The sequence below is a fragment of the Mya arenaria genome, chromosome 9 (assembly GCF_026914265.1).
Source record: "Mya arenaria isolate MELC-2E11 chromosome 9, ASM2691426v1".
NCBI lineage: Eukaryota > Metazoa > Mollusca > Bivalvia > Myida > Myidae > Mya > Mya arenaria.
The window spans coordinates 65,389,486-65,415,061 of NC_069130.1; the positions used below are offsets into that span (position 1 = coordinate 65,389,486).

A 25,576-nucleotide genomic window follows, 5' to 3' on the forward strand; every position below is an offset into this window, starting at 1 on the left:
AATTTACACTAATGACAATTCGGCATATCCATGTTTAAATTTAGAATGTGAAACCCATCATGGGTATCAGAGAGTCATGAACTTGTGAACACACACACACGCACGCACGCACCGACGCACGCACACATAAGTACAGCTTAAACTTAATCGCATTTTTAAATCTATATCTATGAAATAGTATAATGCATTTTCAGAACATCTATTGCTTCTCATTTACTGCTGTATTTTGTCCTTTTTGAAACGTGGTTTACGTTTAAGTGATATGTGAATTTCTGTTCGAATGTTTTAAATAGTTTAAATGTTGATGTTATAGCGTGGCAAGAGAGATTAATCTTCATAAACATATATCAATGTATACTATCATAAAAGATAAGTGTGTTCAATACAGATCCATGGCTTCCAATATAAACACCTTAGCACGTTAATTAAAGCTTAAAATCACAGGCGTTCAAGGAAGTGCTTCCGATAGCTTACTTACTCATCACTCATAAGTATTTCTGGACTTTGTTCATAAAATCATCATAGACTTTCTTCATAACCATTAAGTGTTCACAGTTGTCGGTGTGAATATCAGCTATGGTACACCTTTATAGAAACTGCAAGGAAAAAGATAAAATGCAGCAAAATGCTTAGACTGTTCGAAAGAATGTTATAGAAATTTGTAAATGTTTTAGAGATTACACTCACATGCATGTTTATAATGCTACCTCTTTTCGTGATGGAATGCACTGATGCATAAATGATTAAATGTAAGACAATGAGTCCAATTTCTGAGAATCGAGCTTTTATTTTCAAGGTGGGTGATAGAAATTGATAACGTCGACATATATGCTAACAAAACATAAAAAGGACATTTCTATTGATCTTATGTCGGAACGGTTTTTGGAAGGAAAGATTAGCTAATACATGTCGCTTTTATTTTTAATAATGTTCCCAGTTTTATTACAATGATGCTTTTTATTATGAAACTCTATGATCACACAGTATTAAACCTTTATAAGGCAGACTGTGTGTGATGTTTATAGTTTCCAACAATGACTGCATCGTATCTTTGAAATGTTTGTGCATTAGGTGCTCTGAATTGTATTCCTCCGTCTGCAGATAGAGTTGGGATCTCTTATCATAGAAGTACTTATACGTTTATTATTATTTGTTTCATTCTTACATTTCCTCAAGTTAATGCATACTTTGATAAGATTTACATTTTACTGACCGTTCCAAGGCAGTACCTAACAATCCTTGATAAACATACCTAGTTTTCTATAAATACGAGTAGTATGTATGCACTGTGCTGCTTGTGGAGTTTTGTGCTGGTGTTCCATGTTTCTTGTTTGTGATTTCATGTTCTGTGTCTTTGGCGTTTACCCAGTGCCATTAAACCGGGTTAATTTTAAACAAATTGCTATTGAGCTCGTTTCTGTAGCTTTTCGCATAAATATTAATCCAAAGACTTTTTTAACTCAGTAGTCATTATTCTAAACCAAGAACATTACAACATTCATTTTAAAGCTGAAGATTCCTTTTGCACATGTAAAGAAACAAAACATCGTCATTTTGTTTTACTACTTTACTCTATCTCACCTCTTATATAATATAGCTACATAAAGAACATGGCACATATTGAGAAAATATTCTGACTGTTCTTGTTTTACATGTATATATGGATATAAGTATTACCTCCTATGAGGATTACTGTACAGTGTCCATATTCTCTTTGAGCAGCCCTCGTACTTTTTCATATCTTGTCAAGTGTCTCTTGTCACTTGCCTGTCAGGGCCTGACTTGTTTCTTTATTTTTTATTTTAAAGTAGACGGCGATCAGTGATATTACTATTGAAGAATGAATTACACTCCAGATGGTGAAAATGTGGCATAAGAATACATTAAAACGCTGTTTTTCACCACACTTTAATATGCCTACACATTTACAAATGGCATGCTATTTAATCTGATATTGAACAATTGCGCCTATTAACTAACCTGATAATAAGCGTCACAGACTCTCTACAATTTTACAAATTGTGTTCGACAGATCATTGGGGCTATCTGTATGAGAGTCAATGTAAATGAACGCTACTACGCAACGTTCTGTCAAAATCAATCTTTTCAAAAAACCTATGCCATTCCTCTTTGTAGTATCTCCGCTAAAAGGTTCGACAATAACAGCCGTATGTTTTACGTGATAGGAGTGGAACATAGAGCTCGATATTGCTGAAAAGGTAAACATCTTCCGTCAAACAGCTAACACCTTCAACTGACTGATTGATACACTTTATATAAACATAATCAAAACAGAAAGAACAAATGTGTTAACAGCTAAAGTCCGCAAAGGACCCCGGCGGGAAACACAAATTGTATACTACAATACATGGTGACGCGAGACTAATTTAACAACAACGTAATAGGAAAATTAATATTGGATCCTGAGAATAACTTATTCCTAATGCTAGACAATTCCTGAGTAACAATATATGCGTTCACCTTGGCGGACTTAAGATTAAATTTACTAATGCTTTTTTATAAGAATCAGAGACCTTTAAATCAGTATGTAGAGTCAAGAATTAAGGAATGCATTGCGCTATGTCATTATCGGGGCATGAACGCAGATGGGGTGGTTAAAGTGTGTGGAAGGACTCAACGCGTACTTTCACCAGACCAGTTGCGTTTTTATTCCCGATAATGGCATCAATTCCACAATTCATTACTTTTATTTACACCAATAGTTAATTATTTCATTCAATAATTGTTAAAAAGTTACTTCATTTGATTTGAAAAAAACTTACAGTAAACCTTTCTCACGACCGACCCGAAGGTAACCAGAAAAGTATATTAAAAGACGTGAGTTGTAAATATTACAATATGGAGGGATTTGTTTTTACACATATCGAGTCTAATCAAAAAGGTTTAAAACGGATAACCAAATACCTGGAAACAGACAATAAGAGCAAGATGACGTTTAAATCACGTGGTATGTAGGCATGTATAATGAAAACCCCTTGGCAAAAGAGCGCATATTTAAAAATGTCTGAATGAAAAATGATAGAAAAGTATTTTGTATCCAAATGCAGAAACGTGTAAACAATATAGATTCATTTAACTACTATATGCTTTAGAACATTATGTTGACCCACGACCCGATGGCGAATTATATTGTAGCAACCCGTTCATAGTCAAATGCTCACAAAAGTCCAAACGTGTCGAAAACGTGATATACTGATGCAGACCTTACGCGTTTTGACGCAAATGATTTTGTTACAAATCTTCTTTCTTGTACATCTAGTTTAGTATATAAATATATCATCTGTTAATGAGTGTTCATGTCATGTTGATCCAAAAATCCGATTCACTGCGACGAATGAAATCAATCCAAAGAAACTGGCCCTTTTTTTCGCCGGTCTGATTTTTTACGGCTTAACGCCTGGCTATTGATCCTTTCTTCAAGTTTATTTGGAGATAGCAAATTGTTCATGATGGCCTTACTCCCTTGATTCCCTGTCTGTGAGTCCCCCAAATGGAATACTTGGAACGGAGGAGGCGTCAAAGACACTGAAAATAACAACACATAATAAATACGTACTATGACATTACTATTACAATGTTAAAGCTAACACCGTTAGATTAGTTTTTTTTTTAATTCAAATGAAAATGTGTTCTCTTGCAAACACATCTTTATGTAGTTTAGCAAACGTTGATAGAGCTAATATGATACTTCATGGAGCTTTTGTGACTGAATTGTTTGACTTATAAAGGCCTGATAATTATTTATAAACTGCTGTTTTAAAAAAAAGGTTGATTAAATATTATGTATTCAAAAGTGAATTCATAAGTTAATATATATATATATATATATATAATTTGATGCTTACACATTCGATTGATTTTATCACTTGAGCGCTGAGATGGCATATTCGGTGAGGATTTCTTACTGGCGTCTGGCTTTGCAATCATTGTTTTCACTTTACGTATCAGAAGCTCAAATAAATCTTCTTTACTGTCTGCCTTTGCATCTTGAACAGAGTTATCAATACTTGCACCAAGAATGGACAGAAAGATAGATAACACAAAGAATACTATGGTCAAAATGTAAAAGAGAAAATATATCTTAGCCAACAATGGCTGCGTTTCATTGATTTCAGTAAATTTGCTTTTCCCGATCATTGAAATGAACAGCGTGCCTAAGCACTTGAAGACGCTCATATACGACAACAGACGAGATCCAAACAACAGGTATCCTAGGAAAGAAAAGCCTAGAAACATATGTAGAAATGCTGTGCCATACCAAAACAAGTCTTTACCACATTCTCGAAACACATTTACCAAAGCACTGACTTTCTTTGAAGTAGCAAACACCTCCAAGAATCTAAGAGTTGCCATAAACACAAGAATGCTTAAACAGGCGACAAGAATTTGATCCCAAAAAACAATATGGCTGAAGTTGACGAAATTTTTTATGTTTTCTTTGTATTTGTCAATTGTCATGTAGGTAAACCCTAGACGAATAGCATATATTGCAATTGATGTCACACCGAGAGAGAACATGAGCAGCTCATAAACTTGCCAGAACTCGGAAAAGAATTCCATTCGTTTTTGATAAATACGTATGCACAATTTAACGAGAAGGACGACTAAATAGATGACGAAAATAACTTCACAAAATAGAGTAAACGTTCCAATCGCACCAACATGCGTATACACCCGTATCGGATACACCCAGTATGTTGTAAAAGCTCCCCCAGTTTGTGGAAACTCTATCAGGAATACGTTGTAAATAAACATATTTGTAGAAGGACTGTATAGCGTGAATTCGAAGAAAACAGCCCGCGTCTGTCGATCGACCCATAACGATCGAAACAATTCGTTTACAAGTTCGATGGAGACGTCTCTACCAACGTCAAACTGTGCGATATATCCTCCTCCACCGTAAGTTGTGTAAAATCCAGACAAAGGCAGTCCCCAAATGTCGACAGCTTATGAAATAAAATAGTACATATTTGTTCAAGAATGATATGTTGTTCGTTTATGAAGAGAATGTTGATTCGTCCTTTCATTGATCCCAATTTAATCGAAACAAATGATCATTTGTTCTCGAAAATGTTGCAATTTACCTATCTCTGTCGTATATAATATTGGAAATTTTTAAACTCAGCGGAATAAGCCAAACTCGGTCATACCTATATGTTTTAAATCACTGAACTCGGTCGTTTATAATGCTTACATGTAACTGAAAACTCTGAAGAGGATAATTATTTGACTTGTAAGATCGTAATATATTTCACCGAGTGGGCACCAAAAGCAATATTTAACGAGTGGCGTAGCCACGAGCGAAATATTTACTTTTGCTATTCGCGAGGTGAAATAAATTGTGACACTGAAACAAACATTTGTCTCTGTTTATTATATGCTTTTTATCAAAAGGATAAGAAATTACAGTAAAAATTACAGTAAATTGTTGTCAGAAAAGAGCGCCAAAATGTATACGAACATAACGACCTCGTTAAGTTTGTATCCAAGCCCTGTTTACGCTGACGTTTGATTTGCAATTGAGGGCCGGCAAAATTTCAAAACAGTTTGATACAATGAAATACCATTTTTATTTCACTAATAACTCTCTTTAACCCACCGGAAAGCATGTAATAAATTATTTTCTTCAAAAATGATCAAACCTGATGTAAAGCTCCAGGCATCAACAGAAACATTGAACGCACTCTCAATATCGTTACACGGCGTACTCTCCCAACCAATACAGAACTCTTCCTCGTCTTCTGTGAAAATGCTGTACTCATCAAAGCATTGCACGTCTCCGATGTATGGTATAAAACACGTTGTGCCTGTTTAATATGTCAGATCTTTGATAAATTTTGTAATTACACACATATTTCGCTTAAATGGTTATAGTTGTTATTCATTTATAAATTACAGGGACATGGTTTTGTTTAACGTATTACACCTATTGATATATTAGATATGCACGTTTGTAATGGTCCATCTTAGCCCTATTTGTGTACTCGGCATTGACAAAAAGATCATTTTGACTCACTTGTATACATTTATCATATCACATTATATTAAAATTAATGCCAACCGTTTTTTGCCCGTAGCTGCCGCAGCCTGGGGGGTCCAAGCTTCATGGTATTGTAACCAGCCATGAATTTCTTGTCGTACCAATGCAGTGGACTTCCGTTTATATCGAACTCCGGAAATAAGCTTGGTATAACAGACACATTGAGCCAATTGTACATGTCTCCTTGGGTCTTTATCTAAAACAGAGTGAATTCAAACGCTTCAAACGGCTCGTATAGAACAAAACTGTGTCACTGACATTTCCGAAGACTAAGACATACTGAACAAACCAAGATCACGGAAGAGATGACCAATGTGCGTTCGTGCGTATTCATCGACATTTCACGTACACTAATTTTAATTTAAGACATAAATACATATCAAATAAACGAAAAATTGAAGGAATGCAGACGCAGACAGTTTTCCGGTTAGCGAACCGGTAAGCGCACTCGTTTCTCACCAAGTCGACCCGGGTTCAATTCCCAGTCTGGGCACACCAGATACATTTTGCTTGATATATGTTATCAATTTATGTTGACTCTTTCATTATCACTTGATTAAATCATTTTAAAAATATTCTAGTTAAAATAATTTATATGGAATCTGTGCGCATTTCTTTCCATACTTTTTATGACAATGCCATGGACAAAACCCATTTTATATAACTTTGAAAGCTTTCATGGACATTTCACCTTTGTCCTCATTCAATACATAAATGTGCTGATAGTATTCACTTAAGACCTTTTTGTTTGGATTGGGAACTGTTTAATACTGTTCCTGCAATGCAAAAGCTGATGCTGAAAAAGATACGTACTGTTTACATAAAAACGCCAAAGAAACTCACCTGCGCAAAGTGTGGCTGTCTCCATGGCGTCACAAACTGGTTGATTATTACCTCGTGAAGTTGGTAAGACCTTTAGATACACAATTCAAAAACCATCTGCGTTAAAATCGACTTAAGATTTAAGGGTCTATTGTGATGTAAGGAAAACGTCTGCACAACAACAATGTTATTAGAATGTATAATACATGTGCTTATCACAGACAAAAGGGTTTTAGAATAAGCGTTATGGCGATTTGCAGCTTAGAAAAATACTTTATCACACGATGTGGTTACAATGGACATCTAAAATACATGTTTACACAATCTTCTGATTATTTCATAATATACCTGTCATCCCGATTGCTAAATGCAATAGAGAAAATGATGAACATAAACAGCAGATTGAGAATAATGTCCTTGAAAACTGCCATTAAATCTTGTTCATTTTTCCAGATATTTGCAACTCGTTCAAGGTTCGCTCCTTTTAAGGGTTGTGTGATGCTTCTAGGAAGTGCTGAAAATAAACAGTCGATAGATACGTGATACCGTTGTACGGTAATTGATTCGCTACTTTATGTTATTTTAAATAATGAAAATAGTGTTTACATCGATTCTAATATCTATCATAAGTGTTCACGCTATTACTGTGATTTAAGTTCTAAGTGTACGAGCTATCTTGGTTAAATGGCAGATATAACATATGCCTATATAAAGGAGTAATAAACTATTCTGACAGCCACTGCAGGACGTGATATACGTACACACATAAGACCGATATTCGTCCGTAAGGCGTTTCAGTATGGTGATGCTTGAAGATACGTTATCTGCAACAATTAGAAATGTTAAAAACACACAAACGTTATTTACTATGAACAATAAAATACAATGACTTTTCAATAACTTATGAAACAGATACCGTGTACTTGTACCGTTCCATGAAGAGACAAGGGCAAAAAGTTAACTGCCTTAGTTGTATTATAATGACTTAACTATATAATGGTTAGACGGTGTCGACGGTATAAATTGGATTATATAAGTGTTTTGTTATGTGCAAATATATACATATATTTTATGCTCCAATAAATATACACGTCTTTATGTATATGTAATAATATGTTACACAAAATTCAATTTGTTTTGCATTGTATCTTTATCAGACTTTAAGTGATTATTTGAAAGGAATGACGTCAAAATCTGCACGGAACATATTTCTACGTCTTCCTTTTGCTCCAAATTGTTTTGCCACAACAATAGTAACACTGAATAATGACGTTGGTCAAAGGATGAGGACACCATAACAAGATAGGTGAATGCATTAAATTGTTATTCACTGTTGCTATAACGGAGTTACGAAATATAGCCAGAGTAATAGCATATCAACCATTTACGCATAATACAATTGAAGACATATGTACCAAACGTCATTAATGCCTTTCTACAGGGAGACCATAGCGAAATAGAAACAGTTTTTACAAAAATAAAACCACAAGTCCCAACACAAGAAACGTCCAGGGACACTTAAGAAGAGGCGATACCCAGCACTGAATTCACAATGGAACTAAGTAAAGTGTTAGCATCGGTAATAGATCTAGGGAATAAATACACTTCCCTGCAGGATGAATTAAAGACTGATAGAGACACAATACGCAAACTAAATTCAGATCTTCACACGGTGAAGAATGAAAATCAGGCATTAAAGCAGGAAATGAAAAGTCTGACGACAAAACTGTATAGTTCCTTAATTCAAAATGAAGAAAGAATTAATACTATAAATGAAACAAACATTAACGTCATTAAAGCTTATGCTACGAAACTGGACTACACGATCGATGAGATAAAACAAAGCTGTGTACATCAAAAGAACGACATATCAACCATGTCTGTTGAATCACAAACACAATCCTACGCGGATGAAGTCCGACAGGGACATGCAACCACAAACACTGAAGCTCGTAACACAGAGACAGAGATAAATAAACCTGTGCACAAACATCAGATTCAGCAGCAGGAACAGACAAAGGCGCATCACCAGCCACCAAAGCATCAACCACTGTATATTGCGCAGATACTCACCAAACCGAACGAAACGGGAAACAAAGATAACATTGAAACCACTGACACGTTATCTGCAAATGAACAATGCGATAGTGAAAGTAATATTGCGAGTGGTGATCTAACCAAGAGCGATGCAAGATCAAATGTTCCTGATGAAACGTCGGCCAAAAGGATCTATTACGACCATGAGAAGGCAAAATGGGTGCGACCGAACGTAACGCACAATTGTGTCCCGCAGGTTCCTGATAAACACCCAAATACTACAGTACAAACTAATAGCAGTATAGAACACGGGGATCAATCAATGAGGAATATTAATCATATCGAGACCATCATAACCTCTGCAAGACAGAATGATGCGAATCCAAACGTAAATGTGCAACCTAGCTACACGTTCAAGGGGAAATATCATGGGCGCACACGTAAATATTTCGTTACCAACATCGACCCAGATTCATCGGAGAGCGGACTAACGAAATATTTAACTGACAATTGTGTTACTCCTGTCGACACTTATGTGTTCAAGTGTAAATCAGGAGACTTGGCAGCGAAGATCGTAGTTCCCGCCTACCAAAGCTACTTAATTGAGGACTGTGACTTTTGGCCCAGCTTCATGAAGTGCCGCGCGTGGATGCCAAGACGACAGTGGAACAGTCATCGAAAAGACGCAGACAACCATCATCAGCATCGTGGCTACAACCATGGTAGTTACAATCGTGACTCATACAACGCACACGGTGAATATAACAATCGTAATGCGAACGTGAACGCTTACCGTGGCCCAGACAATGACTTTTATCATTCCGGACAAGGTCACACTGAGCAAGGCGATTTATACAACGGACATGCTCATCACCCAATATCCCATGACATTAACTAATTCATCTATACCAAATGATAAGAACTTACGCATATGTACGTGGAATGTGAGAGGAATAATGTCCTCAGCGGCAAGTCTATCGAATCTGTTAGTTTCACAAAATATAGACATAGCTTTTATTACCGAACATAAACTGTTTAACCATTCAAAATACTTTGTTGATACAATACAACATGGATATAGAAACATTACCGTATGTGACGAAAATGTTAATCTATATAATAATATACGCTGTGGAAAGGGCGGTGTATGTATTATGTACAAATCAAATTTGGACTACAGTATTAAACATATTAACGAATCAATTAATGACAGAATATGCGGTATAGAGATAGACTGTGTATCCGTAAAGATATTTGCGTTTTGTGTATATATGCCTTCAGCAAATTATCCAAATGATATGTTTGAAAACTATATAAATTCCCTATATGCGATTTATAACACATACTCTGCTGATGGTATTGTTATGTTCTTTGGAGACATGAATTCCGAAATTACTATACAAAATAGTCATAACGATGTACGAGGTTTATTATTCTCTAATTTCGTAATGTCAAATAATATGTTATCTTTAATGCATCTACCTTCATGTAAAGGTCCTAAATTTACGTATGTTACTATGGAATCTATGTTAGACCATATTATTATTTCAAATTGCGATAAAGAGTTGTTTCAGCATGTTGAAATATTAGATGATGATATGTTCTCTGTATCTGATCATTAACCTGTATTTGCAATTATTTCTGTACCATTTATGCGCACAACTGATGTTAATATAAAACGTCACATTGCATGGCATAAACTGAACCAAACGCATATATCCGCTTACGAAGAAAGCTTAACCGGACGTTTACAAATTGAGGAAACGGAAGATGTTAACGTGATATATAATACAATCATTAAAGCAATAGCATCAGCGTCACAACAATGTCTCCCACATACGAAATATAACCGTCATGCAAAGCCTTACTGGGCACAGGAAGTTAAAAGCGCATATAATAAACAGTGTGAAGCAAGGCAATGTTGGATAGCGAAGGGACAGCCACGTGGATGGCATCACGAATCATATGCAACATATAAAAGATATAAACGAAGTTTTGTTACGATACAAAAAGCGGCGATTGAAAAAGTTGAAAGGACATTTAATAATCAACTTATAGAAGCAGCTGAATGCGATAACAAACTATTTTGGAGCTTAGTAAAATCTAGAAAACATAAAAAATCAACTGTATGCAGTCAACTATCATACGAAAACGAAACAGCCAGGGACCCAGAAAGTATACTTGAAATTTTTACCAAGTATTTCAAAGACGTTTATACCCCCCTCAACTGTGACCATTTTGACAACAATTTCAAAGAAACTGTTGAAAAAGAAGTACACCGCTTAAAAGATATTAATGGTAGCGATGTGGTTAGTGCGCCAGAATTAGCCTCAATATCTAGCGAAGAAATAAAATCGTATATTAAAACGCTTAATAAAGGAAAAGCCTCATCATATGATATAGTTTTTAACGAGCATCTGATCTACGGCGGACAAGCATTGTGTGCAGCACTGGCATTTTTATTTAATCGAATAATTGTGTCAGGAATTATTCCTAAAATGTGTAAAAAGGGACTTATCATACCAGCTTACAAAGATAACGGCAAACCAAGAAGTGACCCAAGAAATTACAGACCCATAACACTACTGCCAGTAATTTACAAACTTTTTGAAAAGGTTTTGCACAGTAAAATAACTACGTGGATGAAAGATACTGGTGTTAAGTTTCCAAACCGTCAACAGAATGCTTATCAGAAGAACACATGGGCAATAACTGCGTCTTTTAACCTACAAGAGTCAATATATCACAATCTAGAACTTAATAATAAAGTATATGTTGCGATGCTCGATACGAGAATGGCGTTCGATACAGTTTGGTTGGATGCAGTATTTTACAAGATTGCAGAACTGGGGATAACAGGCAAAACGTGGTCATTAATTGTTGACGCTCACACTGACATGTATAGTTGCATATCGGCAAATGGCTTAACGTCTAACTTTTTCCCGGTAAAACAAGGGATAAGGCAAGGTGGGATACTCTCAACTTGGATCTACAACCTCTTCATAAACGGCCTCCTCGAATTGTTGGAGCGAAGTAACCAGGGGACAAATATCATCAACATAGCAACGAGCAATACTACTTTAGCAGACGACATCGCTTTAAGTGCAATATCGCCGTCAGGGCTCCAAAATCTACTAAATACTGCGTATGAAAACACCTGCAAATTTAGATATATGATTAATTCAGCAAAAAGCTTCATTATGATATTTGGAGACCATTCCAGGAATAAGACGAGCAATAGTTTTTACCTAGGACATAATAAAATTGAGCACACGAACAAGTTAAGACATGTTGGTGTACAGCTAAATGACAAATTGACAGATAATGATAAAGTTACGGTCGCATGCAGAAAAGCTGAAGCATCATTTTATTCATTGTTGTCGCTGAACGTCGGAACCTGTTTAATTAACCCACTTACGTCAGCAGAATTAGTGTCAAAAATATGTGTATCAAAACTCCTTTTTGGGGCAGAACTGTGGAACAACTTATCGAAGACAAACTATCTGCAACTAGAACGCTTTATACGAATGGCTGCAAAACTAATACAGCGATTTCCTATACGAACTCGTACTGATATATGCTTGGCGATGCTCGGTATGAAGTCAATAGAAAGTCAAATAGATATTAAAAAACTAACGTTTCTTGAATGTCTTTGTAATATGCCAGTGCATGTACTCTCCAAGCAAATCTTCAACCTGCGGCTAGCCATGTATGCATGTCGAACAAATAAAATCACTCAACGGGGATACATACCGGATATAATTAACATACTATCAAAGTACAATCTGCTTCCAGTTATTACAAGATATTCATACACAGGACAATTTCCTACGAAATCAGCTTGGAAGATCACTTGTAAAAAAGCAGTGTATCAACACCATTTGAATAAATGGAAACAGAGATTACAAAACGATGCTTCTTTTACAAGATTCAGATGTTTGCATACAAGTATTGAACCAGCGATAATATGGACATGCGCATCAGACTTCCGGTCACGCCGACATGCACTGGAAGTGAGCAAACTCTGGATATCACCAAACCCGTATGATAATAGGGGACCGACATTATGCCATGCGTGTGGTGATGTAGTTGACAATATTGTAAATCATGTTGTATTTTACTGCCATTTATCATCAGACATAAGAATACGATTCTATGATATTATTTCAAATGAGTTTATCAATGATGTATCCATGTGTTTGACTAATTGTGATGATGAAACAAAGTTACAATATTTGTTAGGAAAAAGGCATCATGCATTTTCTAGCAAGAAGGTTCATAAACACTTTGTACGTATCGCAATTAGCTATGTTTTTAAATGTTTATGTGTAATAAAATTGCATTTTCAATTATAAGCTTATGCAAAGCTATAAAGATGTAATAACACTTGTAATTGATTAAAGCATTCGTATAAATATTGATAGCATGAAACTATGTATATTGTCAATACATAAAGTCATTTTGTCGTTATAATAATGTATAAAATATATATGCATGTAAATCAACACTAAATGAACAAATATTGATAACGTCATAAAGAATCACATTTTTTATGTTTGAACATTTCATTATATTACCTTATACATCATATGATTGCATCTGTTAAATTGTATTAATTTATTATATGTTTTTTTCTTATATCATATGTTTGCATTTAATCATTAGTTAATCATGTTTTGTCTTTCTTATATCAATTGCTTTGCTATGTATGTGCATGTATTTTTGTTCTCTTTATTATAATTATGTATGTATCTCTTCAAGAGGAAATAAAGAACATATATATACACAAAACTGACAGCGTTATCGAACGCGATAACAACAGTTAAACTTACCTTGAGTTTCTCCTATTGACTTCCGGTAGTTTTCAATCATAACACTAACGTCGATAGTTTTGTCCTCTCTCGATGTTTTAAAGATACAGGCTAACACAAATGCTATCAGCACAACCTAAGTCAATTAAGAAATATAATCATTTATTGTTTTACATCAAAAGACTCATATAAACAGTTTTCATACTGTAAATTTGTGGCCGAAACGCAATATTTTGAAATTATATGAGCCACATCTAGCACTTTTGTTTTCTAAAACCTAAGATATACATAATGCATTCGAGAACCCCAAAAGACAACATGAACACTTGTCAAAGCAATGGAAATTTGTAAAATAAATCAAGTCATTAAATTCATACCATTAATCATTGGCATCACCAATATGTCTTAGAAATATAATTAATTAGAGAAATACCCATTAAATGGTGTCTGTACATTTGTGTCTTTTGCTCAGTGTCGTTTTGGCCTAACATTGTACCTCAGGGTTTCAATTTGAATATTTGATTAAAAGACATTTGCGTGATGTTTTAAATATATATATATATATATATATATATATATATATATATATATATATATATATATATATATATATATATATATATATATATATATATATATATATATTATAGTACCATGAAAGGATCCACGATCAACATTGATTCAAACATGGACATCAAAAGACAAGTTAACCATTCTTCTGACTTCTGTTTTCCCCACTGCATACTGTACAACAACACAAAGAATGCTGGGACAATTGTACCCGCTAAAAACAAGGCCCATGCAAAATATATGCACCTGAAAATAAACAAAAAACCTATATCGCACAAACATGCTTTGATTCGATCCACAATATGTTGCCTTATTTTAATCGTGAACAGAAATACCTCTGTTGACATATATACTCGATATGCATCCGAGCTAAACACGCAAATGGACGAATAGTAGGTGATTCCTCTCCATCCACTTAATTATCATTACAAACTACTGTAGTTTCTACGTTCTCAGACCAAAATTACATTCGGTATATATTAGGTAGTCATTTTTAAAATTATGCTTATATTTTAGAATTAAGCATATTGTGACAAGCTTATATGAGCTGTTATTGAGTATGCAGGCTATATTATATGTTGATATGTAATCAACTGTGGTAAATAACACAATGTGCAATTAATTGAGTATGTTTGAACATGTTAACACACTAATCAATCCATCTTTTGTTTATTTCACACAAATTATAAAAAAAACAAATTTATAATTTGTAAAAAACACCGAACAATATTAACTTTGTTTTAAACTAAAGGTACCCTTCCAGTATTTATATTTATTAAGCCTTCAGCGGTTATCCCATATTTACGTGTGGGCTACTGTTAGCTCCCTACGCTGTCCGTGTATGTATACGTTGTACACGTTTAAAGCGAATTGTCGATATCAATTACACATGCAAAAATTATTACCTACGATGTACATGTACACAGGCTGATGCAAGCAGAACGATATTGGTGACGATAGAGTCACATGGACAGCATTTTATACGATTATCGACTTGCCTACGCGTACAAATGGAAAGAGATATTTTGGAAGCGACTTTAAAACCAACTGCAATATTACGTGTACGGGTTGCTACTTGTAAATGTAGATATTTTGTTCCGAAGCCTGTCAAATATGTTCATATTTAGATGTTTTGTATTTTGGTAGCATGTGTTCAACATTACGGGTCATAAAACATGGCATCTGCGTAACGATGTTATAATTATATGCTGATGAATCGGCAAGAAGCAAAGGCTTATACATGTAGAAGGATAAAAAACAAAAGCAATTTACCACCAGGGAAGGTAAAATCCAGAGAATTCTGGCACATTCGCGCAAAGCATTTTCGTTTTCAACATTTGCTCATACAGCCTTTGTTTCTCTTTCTCTGGTGTTCTAAACAATCGCCAGCAACAAACACTGCACGATCGGCAACACGATCCACCGCAGCAACAACTGCAGTATATTCCAGCTCCTGGAGGTCTTCGCTTGGTTCGTTTGAACAGAAATATGAGGAGCATCACAGGAGGGGTTGTTATAAGGGCACACACTATTGAGATGAAAATCTGTAATGCAATAGTTTATTTTGAGATCCAGACAAAAGATATTAAGTATTCAAATGAATGTTCAAAGTACAATGAATATTATACATGCATTTTAGCACGATTTGTTATGATGTAAATGTTCTTTTATTTAGCTTGGCGACAATTAAGCTTAAAACATATGAATTACACAAACAAAAACCGAAAAAGACATGATTTATCTATTGCACACGTGTCGTCCATATAATCAACCATATCGTAGACCAAAACATTTGACCCGCTTAAGTATATTAACGTGTCGAAGAAGTTCGACCTCGCACAACTTCGTGGTAATTGTTTAAATAAAAGAACTAACACTAAACGCTTAAGGTGTGAACTAGCAATAGAAAAAAGATGAGTTGAAAAAAACAACCTGTTGCGCTGTGAATCTAAATGGTCCGGCTTGAACAAGTGGCGGACTTTCATACTCTTCTTCAGGGTTGAAATACATGGCATTGGCAATCATGGTAAGACTGATGTACACCAGAGCACAGGATGCCCTTTGAACCCTGGTAAAAGTGCTTGTTTCCGGTCGGTATAGAATCGATACCCACATGTGACTCTCTGACAGCCGGTCTCGTGTCTAAAAAGACATGAAACATTTGCTGAGTGTATATTTTGAATGTCTAAAGTCATGTGTTATGTTACACAATACAAACATGTTTTATGTGTCACTTTATCCAGTAAGTGCTTATTACCTTTGATTCATTGAAAGCCATGTTCATGAATAAAAAGAATAAAACGGATGGTAAGTTGACTAGCTAGATATTGTGTAAATCAAATTTATTCATTCAAATGTAAGGCTATCACATATGTCAAAACTAAAAAAACAGTATATCAATATACAGTACAGCAACACACCTGATAGAAAAATCTGCTTTCAAACTGCACTGGTTTCTCAGGTGCTGTAACTGGGATATTTGTATCAACTTCCGTTTCCACCGACAGCCATTTCTCTGCAACAAAGGTGTACCTGTAATAAAATAGGTTTATAATATATGAACTAAAAATGAGTCTACAGAGCAAAACCAGCCGGAGTATTATGGCAGTCAAATAATCAAAGATTACCAGGAAACATTAACAGTTACAAGCAGTTCATTCATCCGCACAAGCTAGTGGTTATGAAAGCATAAAACTTTTTAAACGAGTGAACTTTCATTTGCTGCTTATGCGTATATTCAAAACGATTATTCGGTAAGTTTTAAACATGTTTTCTGTCATATTTTTTAAAAACAGTTTGTGGTACAAATATCCGACTGCCTTTAAAATTTCATCATCTAGACTGGATTCAAAGACTTATTTTTGGAAACGGTTGTTAGTTTCAGCTGCTGTGTCGGGTATTTATGAAAATCTAGAAGTTCACCACAATATGTGAGATCAATAATAAGGTGGTGCATAAAAATCAATGTCAATCGAAAATTGCATCAAACCGAGATTACTAATGAGGTAGTGTGTGCTTTGGAATGGGGTATCTGTAAAGTCTAAGATCAACATACACTGTCTTAGTTTCAATGTCGTAGACAACAACTTGGTTGAGATACCACGAGGCTTCGTCCCCATCACCCTGGTTATCATGCCAAATGTAAAGGTGTTCTAGCGGTCCCAAGTGTCGCTTTGTCGCCATGAAGAATGACATAACGCTTCCAGTGCTAAATTCCTTGATTACAAAACAACAACAACATTTACATTACAATATAATTTGTAACACTAGTTCATAAAGCAGCAACAATTACAAAAACATATTCAAATCAAGTGAAACAGAAACATTTATGTCAATTATAGTAAATTAAATGTCTGTATCTGAATCTAGAGCTGTCCGTGCGTAGATTGCTAGTTAGAAATTAAACTAAATATAGTTTTAATGGAGTATGTCTCAATTCTGTTTTCACATAATTGATTCACCTTTCTTACTCCATCGAACATTTCACGCGGACCAGTATCGCCCTCGGCTCCGGTCAAAACAAATGCGATTCTAGATGTGGTCCCTGCCCCCCGCCGCATTCCTGTCATAACCTTTATCATATAGTAGTTGCTGTCTCCAAGAGCGTTGTCGCGTAATGGTGTAACACCCCACTGTGAAGGAAATCCTATTGTTTGAAATCACGGTCGTAATTGACTTATGTTTTTATTTTGTTCTGAATAACAGTAGGTCAATTTAAAAATACATGTTGTTAGATTCTTGCTAAGCCTATATAATTTGTTTAATTTCAAATATTGTAGAGTTTCTGTTTGTGCACTACGTAGAGTCATTATATTTATGCCATTATTGGGTAGCTTACGGGTTTGTTAATTAAATGCAACAATAACACGTACGTGTAGCTACGCATACAAGTGCACGTACACGCAGTCATTTGCAGTCCCTTTGTACTTTCACATCTTCCAAATAACCGTTGGTGTAAATTTAATATACCTTAAAGCATTCGAATTAAGAAGTATGTCTACATATAAAATTAAAGGCTTCTTGTGATATCATAAATAACCATCTACCTTCAGCTGGTCCCGCCTATCCAATCCGATCAAAAACAGCACTGCCACGATGTATATCAACAGTAGACTTGACAGAGCACCTAGAACTGCAGCTTGGCTCAGTGGAGAAAATTTGAGAAACACTGTCGCAAAGTCTATCGTATTGGGTGCAACGAAAAAAGAATTTGCAAAAACAAGATCCGTAACTTCTTTGCAAAAACAAACGATTCTATTTACTGACGGTTTCCATTCCATCTTAAATCATAATACAGAAACATATTGCAATAGCGGGACCTCGTTTACGTTAAATCATCTAATTACATCATAACTGGTCATACTTTCTTTGTTGATGTATGTAAAAACACATTATTAAAAGATTAAACTGATAAAAATATTAACTATTAATTAATAGCAAAGACTACGAACTATTTTTAAACAATTGGACTTAAATTTAAAAATCAAGCATATCATTGTGTTCAACTTCCCAGTTACTCTAGTAGCTACCACAGAATATGTTATGCACACTAAGAACAGGGACGTGCCTACCAGCGAAACCCAGTTATCATCTTAAAGGGGCACGATATACGTTTACACTTGAAGGATGCAGAAAAAACGGTTTTAATTTTAAAGCACTATTATGTTTAACTTGTTTGACTTTAAATGATCAAAACAAAAGACATAACGAAATATTGGCGCATTTACTAGGGAATTGTGGCCACGTAGCCATTAATTGAACACCCCATTTATAAAGTCTAATATTTCTTATCTGTACACATCTCATATGATTTTGGTTTGGTCTTTGGTGTCAAATAAGTAAAAAGTTTCTAGTGTAAATCAATCAAGTGTACACCTATATTGTTAATGTTAATTTTGAGAATAAGCATGCATAATTTACTCATGAATTACCTCACATTTGTCCGTTTCCCATTTTGTCTGCATTTCGTTCCATGTCAGGCACCCAACAGTTATCAATGTGAGGTTATAGTCAATCTGTTTCACTGCAAGCAATTGAATAATACGAGCGTGTTCATTGCGTTTGCTGTTATTCTTTCTTAGCTACACACGACGATGAATGGATTGTAAACATTTAGTCAGTATTATGGTCTTAATTCTTCTATTTAAGACAAATTTATTGAAAACATCAACAACTATGACAAAAAGAAACACGTAGCGTAGATAAAGGTTACTTTTGTGTTGTGTTTCTATGTGTATTTACCTGGAATAATGTGCAATAGTAAATCTATAGAACCTATTATAATTTATTATTATCCAAATAGAGTAAAAAGCGATCCATTAAAAGTACTAAACGATATTACCTTCTCCGGGTACATGTACAGCGTAATAGACAGATCCCGTGTGTCCAATCATTTCTCTGGAGTCAATGCACGTCTGCCAATTGTTTTCAACATCCAACGTAAATTTCAAATGAAACTCCTTGATTGAGGGAGACACGCTGAGCCCCAAATATACGTCGTATGTTTTAAATGTGACAACCCCTATTGGCTTGACCATCAAACAGACGTTATCGCTTGCTTTTCCGTATATAAAACGATGGTATGTAAATTCAGATGCATCTTCGTCGTCAACTATGTCCTTGGGAGAAATAGTTACAGCGGCAGGCGTTATGACGTCTTGTTCAAACGTAATATAACCGGGTGTTACACGCGCCGTTGGTGTTTTGACGTCGATACGTAATACATTCGATGTGACATAACTCGACATGCCGTCCGTATCATACATGTAAACATTTTCTGTGAATTCAAAGGCCTGAAATCAGAAAATAGTTTAATAATTAGGTTCAATACAGTTTGATTGCTCATGGAACCTGGCTTGTCGATGTTGCTACTACAGTATTATTAAGGCACACTAGCAGTTGATCCATACATGATAATCAGAAATACTCCATACAGTATGAACAAGAAATACATGGACCATGTAGTATAGTATTCATTCACATTTTTTTTTTTTTTTTAAATTATATCAACTAAGTACTTTAATCTTGTCGCCATGGTGCTTCTTTATTAAAATTTTGTGATTCAGTTACTAAGCACACTCTGAACTACCACTTGGTTATGTTCGTGCAACGAAACGAACTCAAAACAGTGCCTAATTTAATTTTGAATGCGTTAGAAACGGGGACAGCCATATAACATGTTTTACCAGCTACGTTATAATAAATAGCTCGTTTTACAAAATTGTCTTCATTTATTTGTTCTATTGAAGTCTAGGGTAAATAAATGCCGGCGTGAAACAGTGTCTTTGTTACACTTATTCGAAAAAAAAGTATTTGAAAAATATGGAAATCGTGACGTATGTATGGAAATAGTGTTATGCATGTACTTAAAATTCGTTTAAAGACGGAAGTTTTAAATCTGCTCTCTCACAGATTGAACGTTTTGACAACTTTTTCATGTCTTGGAACGAGCCATTTTTTTGCGAAAATCCATGGAATCCAGTTATAAAAGACTGCTGACGAAAATCAGATCGCAGATTTTTATATTTAAGTTCAAAAATTGATGTTTAATGCATTTTTCTTAAACCTTTAGTAACGGCTTAAGCCGCCAAAATACACTAATTTTCGAACGGAAATATGAAAAACTACGATCTGATTTTTGTCAGCAATCCTATATCACTGGTTTGCATATTTTTACGCAAAATTTTGCTCTTTTCAAGACAATTTTTTTTAAAAAAACTTGTAAAAATGGTATATCTGTGAGACTGCAGCTTTTAATTCGTTAGGACACGTAATATATATATATTTGTTTGGTATATCGGGTTCATTTTTTATCAGTATATTAACTCTAACGAGTAGCCATGCTAATCGTTTGAATATTAGAAGTAACCTACAGACACTGAAACATCTTCTCCCGCAATGTCTTCCAGAGATCTCTTCTTCCTGCCAGCACTGCTGTTTGCAATGGCGTCAATTAACCCGGTCAGTTGGAAGGCTGATGTTTTGGTGTTGGTCATACTGGTCGTTATGTTCGCTGCGTTGTTTTTTGACACAAGCTGTTCCGTTTTTGTACTATTTTGATTGCTGCATGTTTTGCAGACTCGAAGCTCGTCCTGGTTCTTTTGAGCAAGGCTAATCGCCATTGCAGCTGCGTTTTTGCCCTGAAAAAGGATAACCAAATAAACACTGAATGCTAACTTTACACAGAGACCGCATCTGTCGAATATATATCAGCTACCAGGTAGGGATTTCTTTGGATTTCAGCGATACAAGTTGGTTGTTGGTTTGCTTTTTGAATATGTTCCATGTTGTTAAAGTTATTCAATGGCGTTGGTTTTTACATTTTACCTAAATAATTTATTTCAAATGAAAGAAAATATTGCCTTTTACAGACTTCACGTGATTTGGATCATCACCAATAGCTAATCATAATGACAGCTATTACTGTACGACATCGGGCGGTAGCAGCTGTTTGTAGTTCGATTTAATGCAGAAAACCAGATGATTATTATATGTACACCTTTAGGTTAAAACAACTAATATTGATGCACATCGTCTTATTTTCAAAATGTCGAGCATGAGGCGGTATATGTTCTTACATTTACTTTCTTGGCTGCTGTTTGAAACGCCAATTTTTTCTGCAGGCGGAAATACAACCAGGCCCTCTCGTCGTCACTAAGGCTTGTATCTGTCAGGTTTATCCCACCTCCAATTATGGACAACATCTGAGATATCTGTAATGCAGTGGTAAACATAAATGTTAAATGTGTTTGACGTCAACATCATTTCCTAGTGTTTATTATGCATTGAAAGAAACCAACATGGCCGAAACGTTGGCAGGATAATAAAGCTTAATAGTTTGAGGTATGAACTTTTTAATTAAAATATTATTATAAAAATCAGCATATGTAAGACCTATAGTGTATTCAACATTTATACTTAGCATATAAATTTTTAAAGAAGGTAGAAAGGTACTGAACATTGACATCTGCAAAATTTAACACAGAATTGAGTGACAGTTTTGATTTAATGTGGGCGTATCTGTTTTGATTGTATGTGGGGGTATCTGTTTTGATTGTATGTGGTGGTATCTGTTTTGATTGTATGTGGTGGTATCTGTTTTGATTGTATGTGGAGTATCTGTTTTGATTATACGTGGGGTTATCTGTTTTGATTGTATGTGGCATGTCTGCGTTGTTTTGTTTGTGTTATGCGTGTGAGGTTTTGTACGTAGTATATCTGTGTGGATCTGTACGTGGTATGTCTGTGATGTTTGGTATAAGTTATGTCCGTGTTGTTTTGTATTTGGTATGTCTATGTTGTTTTGTATGTGACATGTCTGTGTTGTTTTGTATTTGGTATGTCTGTGTTGTTTTGTATGCGGTATGTCTGTGTTGTTTTGTATGTGGTATTTCTGTGTTGTTTTGTATGTGGTATGTCTATGTTGTTTTGTATGTGGTATGTCTATGTTGTTTTGTATGTGGTATGTCTGTGTTTTATACGTGGTATATTTGTGTTATTTTGTATGTGGTAAGTATGTGTTGTACTGTATGTGGAATGTATGCTTTGCTTTTTTAAGTGCTGTGTCCCTCGTCTAGTGTTACCTTGTGCCTTTAAAAGCTTGTTCGTAAATTGTTTAACCACTTTGGCTTGTCCCTTGTGTTTTCATTACATTATAGGTATCGAAACCAAAACCATATTGATAAATAAGATATGCGGACGGAAAGTTTGTCTTTGGTCAAACACGCGACCTTACCTGTTCTCTGCCGGCATAAATGTCGTTGACCGGTCGTAGTTGCTTTAAATTGTCTGGTACCGCGGCGTTGACAATTGACTGCATCATGTAATATGTCTCTGTGCAATTTAAACAACATGTCCCAGTGAAAATTGCAATATTTAATGGTATGCATCTGTCATTGTTTCAAAATGTCATAGATGCCATTGAGATGGTACATTGAACCGTTTCAGACTTGATTGATTTCTAATAGCATTTACAGATTATTAGACCTCATTTCTCTACCAATCATCATAATTTATAAATAACTGGTTAAAATGAACAATATGAAACACAGATATCCTACCACCAGTGGATGTTTCAATCTGAGCTGACAAATCTACCGTAGAATCGCCTGGAAAGGTCAAGGTTTCTAGGCCAAGAACATCCGTTAGAAAGATCAGGTCAATCTGCGGGAACAAAATTTAATGCATCACCTTCATTACCTTTCCCAAAATATAAACGGCCATCTTTTAGAACCGGGAAACTACAAGATACTTTATTTTCAGCGCGAAAGTAAGGAACATCAACTGGTGTTGATTCATTTCAATATGTTTCCCATTTCTGTTCTATATCATCAATCGTAATATTCAAACGATGACCATCAGAATACAATCGTTTTCAGTTATGGTAAGGCTTGTTAACCTGTACAAAATGTTGTTTTTTCATATATAAGCATGTACCACCATTATATATGAAATGCTTAACTGTGTATAAAAGTCCTCAATTCCAGCAAAGCTGGAACTTCTTATGTCAAACAACATGGTTTACCTTCATGTCATCTCCAATATACTGGCTTTTTGCAGCGATGTTGTTGAAAGCGTTCGAAACAATCGATGTCAAATACTTGTCTCCTTTTCTTCGTATGAAGACGTCATTTTCAATCACAGTTCTTAAATTGGAAGCCATTTTGCGCGTAACCTTCAAGATGAACGATAATTGTGGTGTACGTATTTCTTTTTAAATCAACCAATACGTAAAAGGATACGCTAATGTATGGTAGTAAATCTAGCTAGGTTATTTAATGAAGAGTTATAATTTAAATTATCATAAACAAAAACGTTTACTATGATTTTAGTATCCTTCTTTTGACAGTGTATGAGCTTAGTTAGACGCTGTCGACGACGCCTTAACAGAGGACAACACGAAGCGTATGAAAACGAAAACTAGAAAACTAGAAGAACACTGTGTAAACTTATATAACAAAATATACCTCTTGTATAGCGAGAGTAGCGGGATCAATAGTTTCATTGTTGGCTTCGGCGGAAACATCACTAAGAGACCCGACATCAGTATTGCCAGCTGCATTCAGATCTAGAATTGAGCCCCCGCTATTCAATACTCTGGGCACTGGAGGTGTCCAAATTGGAAGCTAATTGGAGGAATGGTTTGGAAAATATTTGAGAATAGGATATAGGGAATAGTTGTTTGACCTCTAATCTCATGAGGCTGTAACACATTACATGTACCTTTTAATGAAGACAAATTATAAATTCAACGATATCCCAAAAGACTGATTAACAACTTAAATGAACAACGTAGTGATCATTTCTTCCAATATCTTTACTAATTCACTTAGGACGATTATTTGTATTAAGCTTGGAGAAACAATTATGAATAATAAACAATATATATATAAAATCTAAAATGCTTCCCATTCATATTTGCTCAATATTATCATACTTAAATATCAACCTTTGTTATCCAGTAATCAGTTAGAAAATTGAAACTCCAATTTATAAGTTGGATTCTGAGCTTTTTATTTCACAAAGCGATATAATAATAAGCTTCATCAGTATACCTGCATTTTAATTCATATTGGCTCCTTATCCAAGTTGTCCAATTTGTGTGTGCATTGTCAGATACTTATAAAATCGGCTAGCATGCTTATTGGTTGACATATAGATGTGACGAGCTTTCTCCGCAAGTTCATATGAGTTAACACCCATACTACAATAATAGTCTAAGCGAAGGCAACTCGAACCATTCGTTCGTTACCTAGATTACATTGACGTAAAAACCGAGTTTTTCAAACAGCCGTTAAGGTCACTCGTTGGAATAAGCAACTTTAAAATTCTTGCTGACAGCACCAAGCTTCATCTGCATTAAATATATCATTAATCGTACATCTCAACACCAGCACGGTCAACTCGTTGACAGCCTACATTATCGTGCCATCAAAGCTGAGCTTTTCTAGCCAATGTTATTGGCCGTATTTTAAATGCGCCAATTCCATGTTCCTTCAAAACATACTTAGCCATTCACAACCCGGAAGTTACATCCATAACTTTATTAAATCCTTTAAAACCCGGCGATGACGCGCCAAAGCGGAACGACAATCTAATTAGTCATTGAAACGTCCTTGCAATATCATAGCCAACATGCCACTTACCGGAACACATGGACGTACAAACACACAAACAGGCTTCACACGCATAATATTAATTTTTACAATAATTAATGGGACAACCTTCAATGAAACACGAGTTGAAAGAGAGACATAGACATACTCACACCAAAAAC

At 35.1% G+C, this 25,576-nt stretch overlaps 1 protein-coding gene across 1 annotated transcript; it reads right to left on the minus strand.

Annotated features, from left to right (window-relative positions):
- Nucleotides 1–3,361: 3,361 nt before the first annotated feature.
- LOC128246287 (polycystic kidney disease protein 1-like 2) lies at nt 3,362–23,962 on the minus strand. The gene is made up of 22 exons (XM_052964480.1): nt 23,825–23,962; nt 23,361–23,463; nt 23,036–23,133; nt 21,879–22,013; nt 21,174–21,440; nt 19,643–20,093; nt 19,233–19,324; nt 18,348–18,581; nt 17,763–17,933; nt 17,357–17,517; nt 16,722–16,833; nt 16,234–16,443; nt 15,574–15,845; nt 14,385–14,547; nt 13,753–13,867; nt 7,645–7,707; nt 7,232–7,397; nt 6,905–6,974; nt 6,083–6,257; nt 5,664–5,828; nt 3,867–4,967; nt 3,362–3,546 (listed from the first exon to the last, which is right to left on the minus strand). Exons 1-22 carry the CDS (start codon nt 23,960–23,962, stop codon nt 3,362–3,364), a joined length of 4,647 nt encoding a protein of 1,548 aa, XP_052820440.1.
- Nucleotides 23,963–25,576: the final 1,614 nt, after the last annotated feature.